Consider the following 11362-nt stretch of genomic DNA (forward strand, 5'->3'; position numbering starts at 1 on the left):
AGTCGAAACTTACTTACTCCAAGACAGAAATTGATCGGTTAAATTTGTAGACCTTGACGGCGTGATCGTCTAGGCACCTCTTGATCGTCAAATAGATGACTTAGGAGAAAGAACACTTAGAGAGATGTGATAGGAAACAAAGAGAAAGAGTTTTAGAGAGATGGGGTGTGTTTTAAGTAATGGAACAAGTTTAGAAAATTTTATTTATATTATGAAATTATTTTATAATAAAATACTCTATCTCATTATTTTAATACACTTATCAACTCTAATATTCTATTTTCTAAATTCTTACAAATAATACTACTAATAATAATTCTCGCTAATAAATATTAATTTACACAAAAAACGTAATTATTATTGAATTTCAATTAATAATATAATAAATTGTAATAATAATTTTAATAAAAATTAATATGATTTGAGATAGAGAAATGATTAATGATAAAGAAATTTTAGTAATTGGTTTAATGTTATATGTTTAGTCTAAATTACTTATTTCCTTATATGAATTTAAATTATTTGAATTAAGGTGATAAAACTTTAATGTAAATATATATTTCTAAAAAATTAATTGAGTAATTAATATAATAAATTGAAATAATAGTTTTAATGAATTGATATATAAAGATGATTAAAGAAAAATTAACTCATTTTTGTAATTAATTTAATATAGTTCAGTTTAAATTATTAATTTTTTATTATAAATTGACTTGAGAATGTGAGACTATAATATAAATTAATATTTTAAGAAAAAGAATTATATAAGTAAAAGTATAAGTTGCGATAATAATTTTAATTTAATTTTAATAAAAATAAATATAAATTGAAATACAAAGATAACTAATGATAAAGTAATTAATTTTAGTAATTGATTTAATTTCACCAATTTAACAATTTATCAAATTTGGAGACATGATATCTTCTATATATATATATATATATATATATATATATATATATATATATATATATATATATATATATATATATATATATATATATATATATAAGTATACATATATATAAATACTTTTTTTTCTTATTTTTGTGTTGTTATAACCCTTTGATTTTAGTATCTTTATGTTGCAGAAATACTTCTCTCTCTCTTGAAGGAGAACAATCTTCATCGTAACTTATTGATTTTATGCTTTTCTGTTTCAATTTATTTGCTTTTTAAAGTTTCAAAAGTCCAAATATTGTCAGTGTAGTAAAAGAAAAATTTGACAAGTGTAATAAGAAGAGGCTACTTCAAGTTTTATTGCTTATAAATCACCAAACTATTTCAGTTTTAAAATATAACATATTTCTTAACTCCCTAATCATTATATTTTAAAATATTCAATCATAAACTGTAATTTTCTAATATTCATTTTAAAAATTATAGTACGATCATTTTTAACCAACTAACAATGTAAAAAAATTAAAATTAATAATATATAAAAATTACACTCTTTTAAATTAATTTTACCGAAATTCATAACCATCATGTTATCTTTTTATTTTCTAATCAAGTTCAAACATGTATATATATGCTTTCTAGCATAGGACATATTTGCCAACAAAATTACTAGTATCGCGCAGTTTTTGTAAGCAAATAAGTACCAATTAAATATTGTTTTATTTAAGAAAAAGACTAAACTAAAATATACAAATAAAAAATTGTTATTATATGTTTTAGGGAATTAGAAGATTATTTTAAAGCGCATTCCAAATCGTAATAAACGCTTATTAATGTTTTTCTAACATGTCTTCCTCATGTTTCTCATCATTTATATTCATAGTTCAAAAGTTCATTAAAAGCGACGTATTAAGCTTAATTCTCAGCTTACTAACGTGTGTTTACTGAAAAAAAAAAAAAAAAAACTCTCAATATGTATCTTATTTTTAATAATAAAAGAATTCTCAACGGGTCCAATTCTTTCATACAAAAGAAATAAAAGAGTTCTAGTAAATACATGAAAAATTAAAATAGGCAATTCTCCTATTTTTAAAATACAATAAATACTCTATCAAAGAAGTATTTTCTTAATAATAAAAAACATTATCTTTATAATAATTGAGATTAGTCTCTCATTATTATAATAAAAAAAATAAATATTTTGATGCTCTTTTCAATTAAAATAAAAGAGTGTATCTCGTTAGAAATTATAAAAAAAAAAAAGAAAAAAAACATTAAAAGTTTATCAAAATGAAACTCGAAGACAGAAAAACATCTAAAAACATTACGCATAAAAAGTTTAACAAGGAATTGCTAAGAAAGAGTATGATTTTGATTTTGGAAGATGAAATGAGTGGTGATGATGGATCTTCAACCCTTGTTCTCATTGTCTCTAACCTTGTGTGCTGTTTCTTGAGCTGCCATCCAAGCTCCATCCATGGACTCCTTCGCACTATCTCTCACCATGTCAGACCCTTCCACACCCTTTATAGGATCATCTTTTGCCACTTCCTCTTCCTTCACTTCTCTCTTCATCTCCCCATCCTCACCACTTCCTTCTGCCACTGCATTACTACCCTGCAACATTAACATATTCTATTCAACATCTTCATATCATTATTCCATAACTCTTAATATATGTTGCCACAACTCATATTCCATGCTAAGTTCTTTTTTTATCAACAAAAATTCAGGTCAGAAATTCTTAACCCATGTTTTTTCTTCAAACTGTCTCAAAAACTCAACCAGATACTATGACTATATGCATGTACGTAGGAGATATAAAAAAAAAAAAAAAAACCATGTATATGTATACCTCAGCACGTTCATAAGCAGTGGATAGAGAAGCTGTGGAAAGGCGAGGGACAAGATAAAAGCGAATTGATTTGGAGATACTGAGGATTGTTCTTTTGGCTAACAACATAGTCAGAACGTTGGTGTTGCTATTTTTCAATCTCTTCTAGAACTTGCTACATACCTCTGTTGTTGTTAGGATTCATATATGCTGGGATTGGGACAAAATGAAGGAAATTTTGATTACCAGTGTTTGAACCACACGTCGAAGAGTGTGCATGGACACGATTTGACACGTGTCATTCAGCATTTGATGAGTCATAAATCATAGAAATGCACACACACATATATATATATATATATATATATATATATATATATATATATATATATATATATATTTTGTAACTATGGTGGTTCACGGTTTGATTTTAGCTTTTTTTTTATCTTGAAGTCTTCACTATATCGTGATCTACCGTTTGATTATTATAATATGATGTCTTAAATATGATCAAGTTATTTTACTTTCGAATCGAACTAATAATAATAAGGATGTGATATTTTAATAATGGAACAAAATTTTGACAACGTGTCAGCGTTGTATTGATTTATTTTAATTTTTTTTTTCAAAAAAACTGATTTTGAAAAGGGTTGAAACTTGAACATTTGAATTGTTCCGAAATTACTTCCTTCCTTTCAACACTTTCTCATTCTTTCGAAACACTCTCTCTTCTCTCCTCCGTTTTAGGTTTTTAGTTTCTCTCCTCAAGTTCTCTCCATTTTAGGTTTTTATTTTCTCTGGCCAAGTTCTCTCGCTCCATTTAGTGAAGGCCTCATAGTGGTGGAGGATTTTGTCTCTTTCTCTCTCGTTGGGTGTCCATTTGGTGATTTCGTTATCGTTTTTTGGGTTCGTTATCGTTATTGTGCAATGGGTTCATCCGATGACATTGGTTCTTCGAACAAAGTATGAATTTTTTCCCTTTTCCGTTATCGTTTTTGGGGCTCGGCTTTTGGTTTTGGTTTTTTCCTTTGATGGTCATTTTGATGCTATTTGCTTTTGTTCATTCGGTGACATTGGTTCTTCGAACAAGGAATGAATATTTTCCCTTTTCCGTTATCGTTTTTTGGGGTTGGGTTTTTGGTTTTGTTCATCCGGTGACATTGGTTGTTTTCAAATGTTTAATTCATTGAAAACCAAGTTTGTTTATGGTTTGAATGAAATTTTGAGTAAAAAGCACAAGTCCATTATTTTAAAGAAGCAATTTGGTTGGTTTTTAGAACTACATGATAACCTTAAGATTGGTAGGAATATTTTGAGCGATTTACTCATTAGATGGATTGATGAGAGAGGTGGTTTTTTATTTGGAGAAAATTTTTTGGAATTCAAGGAAGTAGATATTACCTTAAGCTTAGGTTTAGGTTTAGTTGGTGACCAGATTAAATTGAATGAAAAAAAAAACTTACAAAAAGTCATTGTCGGAAGTACTTTGGTAAAGGAAAAGGAAAATATGAATTGCAAGTCATATATGGTTTTATTTTGAAACAGCACAAGAAGTTGTCTTCAATAGATTTTTGTAGGTTGTACATTTTGGAAGGAATTACTAAGATATTGTTACCTAATCGTACCAAAACAATCTTTCCAAATTTGTTTGAAATAGTTGATAGAATAAGTGATTTCGGTACGTTTTGTTGGGGTCGTATAGTGTACCATTATCTACTTAGTAGTTTCTGCAAAGCTTCTACAGCGTGGAATAGAGGAAAAGGTTCAACAACTATGTATGTGGATGGTTGTGTATACGTGTTCCAGGTAATTCTTTTACATGGATTGTTTGTTGGTAGTGAATTCAGATGACTAATTATGATTTGTATAATGTATTTCAAGTTTGGTTTTGTGATCGTTTCATTCCTTCAAATGTTTTTGTTCATAAATACCCTAGAATTTTGCATTGGATGAATGTAACTGTAGGTGACAAGTTCATCAAATGTGCAATGGAGACGGGTGTGGTATGTACTCAATGGTTTTAATAATATATTTGTTTTAATCATTAGTTTTAAACAATGATAATTTTGATGAATTTGCAAATGCTTGATGATTATGGTGTATCAAGGACAGAAATTAGTCAGACATCTGTGATAGCATCAGTTAATCCAAGTGGAGATGATTTAAGGAAATCAAGAAATTCAACAAGCAATCAAAAACAGAAAAATCATATTGATGTTGCTTTAGCTGCTGCTTTAGAGGAACAAGATGTTGTAATTGAAGAACTTGAAGAAGAGTTATCTGCATTGCAGACTGCGTTGTTGGAAAAGAAGAATAAATATGATGGTTGTCACACTACGCCATGTAAAGAACATGACAATTACAATTACTTTGGATGTGAGGGAGGAATTTACAGCCATGAAACCGTTATGAAGGAAGGAGTACAACGAAAGCATTTCAAAAGCAAAGCTTGTAGAACTCCGTATACCGGATATAATCCCAAACTTGAATGATTTATGTAATTTGTTAATAGTGCAGTATTTGGTAGATCTTTAAGTATGGATAGTTGTATTTGGAACAAATATTTTGATTGTTAATAAACAAAGTGGTTGTTTGAATTGTGATTGTAATATTCATTCCATGTGTTGTTTGGTAGTATTATGTAATTTTCATTCTTAGTGCTTGTTAACAAATGTCCATGTGTAGGGAAGACCCACTGAGCGTGTTTGTAGGTGGACAAGTGAGTTCATGAACCATTTTCACAGACCTGATGTTGTTGTAATCAATTACAGGGGCCTGGTTATCGCTTACCAGTGGCAAAATCCCCTATTGTACCAAAAGTTCAAGATTGCTACCCAGTCATGGCTGAACCACTTCCCAAGGGTCTACAACATTGTTTTTTCAGTGTTTTAAGGATTGAATAACCCTGTTGCACATGGTTAAAGGTGTCCACAACAAGAATTTTATGTTGATGGAAGACCAAGTGTAGGTGTTCCTAGGTTTAAAAGGGAGGCCCTCCCCCATTGACCCAGGTCTGATGCTGTTGTAATCGGTTATAGGGGCCTGGTAATCGCTTACCAGTGGCAAAATCCCCTATTGTACCAAAAGTTCAAAACTGCTACCCAGTCATGGCTGAAGCACTATCCAGGGGTCTGCAACACTATTTTTTCAGTGTTTTGAGGATTGAATAACCTTGTTGCCCATGGTTAAAGGTGTCTAAAACAAGAATTTTCAAGTTGGGTCACCCCTATGTGGATGGAAGACCAAGTGAAGGTGTTCCTAGGTTCAGAAGGGAGGCCTTTCCCCATTGACCCAGGTTTGATGTTGTTTTCATCGATTATAGGGGCCTGGTAATCGCTTATCAGTGGCAAAATCCCCTATTGTACCAAAAGTTCAAGACTGCTACCCAGTCATGGCTGAAGCACTCCCTAGGAGTCTGCAACACTGTTTTTTCAGTGTTTTGAGGATTGAATAACCCTATTGCCCATGGTTGAAGGTGTCCGCAACAAGAATTTTCAAGTTGGGTAACCCGTATATTGATGGTAGACCAAGTGTAGGTGTTCCTAGGTTCAGAGGGGAGACCCTTCCCCATTGACCCAGGTCTGATGCAGGTGTAATCGATTACAGAAGCCTAGTAATCGCTAACCAGTGGAAAAATCCCCTATTGTACCAAAAGTCCAAGAGTGCTACCAAATCATGGTTGAAGCATTCCCAGGGGTTTGCAACACTGTTTTTTTAGTGTTTTGAGGATTCAATAACCTTGTTGCCCATGGTTGAAGGTGTCCACAATAAGAATTTTCTAGTTGGGTCACCCCTATGTTGACGGAATACCAAGTGTAGGTGTTCCTAGGTTCAGAGGGGAGGCCCTTCCCCATTGACCCAGGTCTGATGTTGTTGTAATCGATTACATGGGCCTGATAATCGCTTACTAGTGTCAAAATCCCCTATTATACCAAAAGTCAAGAGTGCTACCCAGTCATGGCTGAAGCACTCCCCAAGGGTATGCAACACTGTTTTTTCAGTGTTTTGAGGATTGAATAACCCTGTTGCCCATGGCTAAAGGTGTCCACAAGAATTTTCAAGTTGGGTCACCCCTATGTTGATGGAAGACCATGTGTAGGTGTTCCTAGATTCAAAGGGGAGGCCCTTCCCCATTGAACCAGGTCTGATGTTGTTGTCATCGATTACAGGGGCCTCGTAATCGCTTACCAGTGGCAAAATCCTCTATTGTACCAAAAGTTCAAGATTGCTACCCAGTCATGGCTGAAGCACTCCCTAGGTGTCTGCAACACATTTTTTTCAGTGTTTTGAAGATTGAATAACCCTATTGCCCATGGTTGAAGGTGTCCACAACAAGAATTTTCAAGTTGGGTCACCCCTATGTTGATGGAAGACCATGTATAGGTGTTCCTAGGTTTAGAGGGGAGGCCTTTCCCCCATTGACCCAGGTCTGATGCAGGTGTAATCGATTACAGGGGCCTAGTAATTGCTTACCAGTGGCAAAATCCCTTATTGTACCAAAAGTTCAAGAGTGCTACCTAGTCATGTCTGAAGCACTCCCCAGGCGTTTGCAACACTATTTTTTCAGTGTTTTGAGGATTGAATAACCCTGTTGCCCATTGTTGAAGGTGTCCACAACAAGAATTTTCAAGTTGGGTCACCCCTATGTTGATGGCAGACCAAGTGTAAGTGTTCTTAGGTTCAGAGAGGAGGCCTTTCCCCATTGACCTAGGTCTGATGTAGGTGTAATCGATTACAGGGGCCTAGTAATCGCTTACAAGTGGCAAAATCCCCTATTGTACAAAACGTTCAAGAGTGCTACCCAATCATGGCTGAAGCACTCCCAAGGGTTTGCAAAACTGTTTTTTTCAGTGTTTTGAGGATTCAAATACCTTGTTGCCCATGGTTGAAGGTGTCCACAACAAGAATTTTCAAGTTGGGTCACCCCTATGTTTATGGAAGACCAAGTGTAGGTATTCCTAGGTTTAGATTGGAGGCCCTTCCCCATTGACCCAGGTCTGATGTTGTTGTAATCGATTACAGGGGCCTCGTAATCGCTTTCCAGTGGCAAAATCCCCTATTGTACCAAAAGTTCAAGACTATTACCCAATCATGGCTGAAGCACTCTCCAAGGGTCTGCAACATTGTATTCCTCCTTCCACTCGTCAACAAGATGTCCTTGAAAACGAAGACCAACACTAGGGATGGAAGTTAGTTCATGAAAAAGAGAAGGTTTGATTGTCATTTTCACCTTTTTAACCTCGGTTCGAGGTAGTAGTAGCGTCAATAAGCGACAAAATCATTTAGACCAGCATTTGTCAAGATCTCGTAGAATTCGAATTTCCAGGTTCGAAAAATGAGTCAGCAAGATACTTCCCTTTGAGGATTGGATGCTCAAAGAAATGTGTAGAGAACCTTTCATATTGGTTGTCGTTGGAGAACAGTTCATTACTTGTAACTGAGGGCGAAAGTGGAGCGGATTGCGGTCGTCGATTTTGAGGCCCCCCTATCAAAGACGAAGCCCTGGGTTTCTTGTGAGCGCGAGATGCCATTTGGGGATATTAGGGTTTACAAAGGGTTATGAGCTTAAATGGATTGTGGGTGATTAATAGGGTTTTAATACAGGGAAGTAGGTTACACTTGTATTTAATTCGAATGGGTTAGTGGGTGACAGCAAAAACTGTCAACGCATCCTGGTTTGTAACAGAAGGAAGGATATCAAACGTGGTCTGCAACAGAAACTGTCAGGTGCAGTTATATAATCGATTACAAGTCCTGTGTAATTGATTACAACACGTCTGTAATCTATTACAATCAAAGTGTAATCGATTACTACTGCAGTGCATCTCCTATCCTCTATTTTGAAGGATTCACCTGTGTAAATTATGGACATCAACATATACATCTGTAACAGATCACGTACAAGCATATCATCTAATGACCATATACATCAACATTGTGTATTATCAAAATTGTTATGAACAACAGATAACAAGGACATAAATCCAATTGAAGCAACTTCAGATAGTTGGGATGCTTGATGCGTTTAGGTTGAATATTCCACGTCCTCTTGGATTTGTGTAACAGTGGATGTTGTGGTTTCCTGAGTGTAGAAAGGAACACATATTACAAACATGCATCAAAATTAATGAATATTTATAGTAAAACAACATTTGAAGTACTCACTTTTGTTTGAACAGTTGTTGTTGAAGAATATTTCCTTGAAGCCATTTTCCATTTTTTTTAGTTCTAGTTTCAACGGCTGACTTAAATCTGTTAGTTCTCAGTCGGCCTTTTCGCTTAACAACAACATGACTGCGAAAAAGTACATCACTAGTTGCACATGTATTGTAGGATGGAGTATCGGTCACAGGATTCTCATACCTTAGTTGTCCTCCCTCACTTATGATATTATTTTTTAGTGATGAAGTGAAACCGAACTTTTTAGCAAGAAATTTCAATTCTTTGTCCAACTCATTAGAAGCACATTCAGATTCACATGCAACCTCGGCTATATCATAGAACCGCTTACACAATGATTTGTATCTTTGCATCTTGGGTTCCTGTTGTAAAGAACTATAAGCTGCTCTAATAAGTGTGTGCTTTCTTCGGATATTTTTCCTCCAACGTCGAAGAACATATTTGGAGGGGACATTATGTACATCTTCCTAACCGAGAACCAATAGGGAATGACGACATATGATGCCTCTAAACTGAAACAGTAGGCAAGAGCAACTTGTATCGTTTGTAAAAGGATCAAATTCAACATGGTAATATTTTGTCGCACATTTTCCATCTGACATGCAATATTCTTTGATAGTGTACTTTTTGAAAATACAGTCCATGACCGTGTCTCTGATGAAACAATTCATCCTCGACCGAAACTCAATTTGTACTTCCTCAAATTTTGAATATGTGTAGTCATCTTGAAATTGTCTCTCAATTGATGATTGAGACCCACATGCAACTGTGGTATTCAAAGAGGAGAAGTTAGCTTCTATTTCTTTTTGGGGCCTTGAATTTAAGAGCATTATCGTATTGAATCACAAATTGCTGAAGTGTGGTACTCGAATTAATAAATCGATCAAAGAAAGCTTATATTCCCTTACTTCTTTGAGTTGTGGACATACCAGCCCAAAAGTGATTCTTCAAGTAACAAGGGACCCATTTTTGTCTCTCTTCATATGGATTACATTAGCTATTCATTATTTTCTAATAGCCATGTGTGGAAAATAGTTTTTTCCAACCAATGTCAAAGTCTATTACATTACCATAGTCATAGACAAGCACTTTTATATCACACTTGATACCAACATAATTTTTATACCCTTGAAATTTTTCAGGTATCTTTTTCATTATGTGTCACAAACACCACCTATGCTTTGTTTTCGGGAAGACTTCTTCAATTGCATTTCCCATGGCCTTACATTGATCGGTTACGATACTATCAGGCGCCTTGTTTCCTATGCATCTTAGCCAACATTTGAATAACCACACAATGATGAAGTGTCCTCAGGTGAGAGCAATCCACAACCAAGTAGAATGGATTGTCCATGATGGTTAACTCCTACAAATGGAGCAAATGACATGTCGTACTTGTTTGTTAAGTGTGTGGTATCAAAAAATACGACATCACCGAATTCCTCACATGCAGCTCAGCTTCGAGCATCTGACCAAAATACACTAGTAATTCTATTATCTTCATCCATTTAGATGTCATAGAAGAAATCGTTATTGAGGTCTCTTATTTTTTAAAAGTGACGTAGCAGCACTTGACTATCACCCTCCTTACACAGTGATCTTCTATGTTGACCGATGAAGTTCCTAGCATCTCGCTCCATAAATTGCATATTTTCATATCCACCAGCTTCACCAACCATGCTAAGAAAACTCTTATTAATGCGCACATCCACATCATCATTCACTTCCAATGTGTGCTTCGCATGCATGTTCAATTTTCTATTGGCACGAATTAGATTTGAGGTTTGTGGACAAAGCTCATGATTATGGTCTAGAACTACAATCCTTACAAACCATTTGTCATCTTTACGGGTAATTGTTACTCCAGCAGGGCATTGATTAGTCTGACTGGGCAGAGTTTTCACTTCTGGACGAATGCTCGAAACATATTTACCTTCCCTTGAACAAACCAATCTTAACTCTTCGTTATTGTCGTCTTTTTTAGAAGTTCTTGTTTGTATGCCAAAACCACATCTTTTTCCATAGTCTGAATAAAATTTATTTGCTTCTTGCATTGTGTCAAAACATGTGTTCAAAGTAGGAACCAACTCCAAACAACTATCATCAAGGGTATTAAATTTGTCATTGCTTTAATCAACCACATTGACGTTGTCTGGACAAATGTCCATAAAAATAATCTATTACCTGGAAATATTGCTTAATAAATAAATAAATATAAAAAGGAATACAAAAATGAAGATAAATCTAACAACCTATAACAAATGCTACCACTAATACAACGAACAAAAATGGAAGGAATAAAGTAATCATAAATCAAAGTTATAACCAGCTAAAGGTATCATTAAAGGCGTTGAATGAATTTACTTCTCCTTTAATGATGTTGTTGTGCTTCTCACCAACAACCAAAGAATGTCAATGACCAAAGAATGCTTTTAATGTCTTCTTTA

The 11362-nt window shown here is 34.2% G+C and overlaps 2 protein-coding genes across 2 annotated transcripts; both read right to left on the reverse strand.

The window, feature by feature from the left end:
- Positions 1–2201: 2201 nt before the first annotated feature.
- On the reverse strand, positions 2202–2952 carry LOC111241638. The gene is made up of 2 exons (XM_022780360.1): positions 2757–2952; positions 2202–2518 (listed from the first exon to the last, which is right to left on the reverse strand). Exons 1-2 carry the CDS (start codon positions 2862–2864, stop codon positions 2312–2314), a joined length of 315 nt encoding a protein of 104 aa, XP_022636081.1. The 5' UTR covers positions 2865–2952; the 3' UTR covers positions 2202–2311.
- Positions 2953–10465: 7513 nt separating this feature from the next.
- Positions 10466–10969, reverse strand: LOC106760690 (protein FAR-RED IMPAIRED RESPONSE 1-like). The gene has a single exon (XM_014644097.1). The coding sequence runs from the start codon at positions 10967–10969 to the stop codon at positions 10466–10468; it is 504 nt and encodes a 167-aa protein (XP_014499583.1).
- Between the last annotated feature and the right edge of the window lie 393 nt (positions 10970–11362).

The sequence above is a fragment of the Vigna radiata genome, chromosome 5 (genome assembly GCF_000741045.1).
Source record: "Vigna radiata var. radiata cultivar VC1973A chromosome 5, Vradiata_ver6, whole genome shotgun sequence".
Lineage (NCBI taxonomy): Eukaryota > Viridiplantae > Streptophyta > Magnoliopsida > Fabales > Fabaceae > Vigna > Vigna radiata.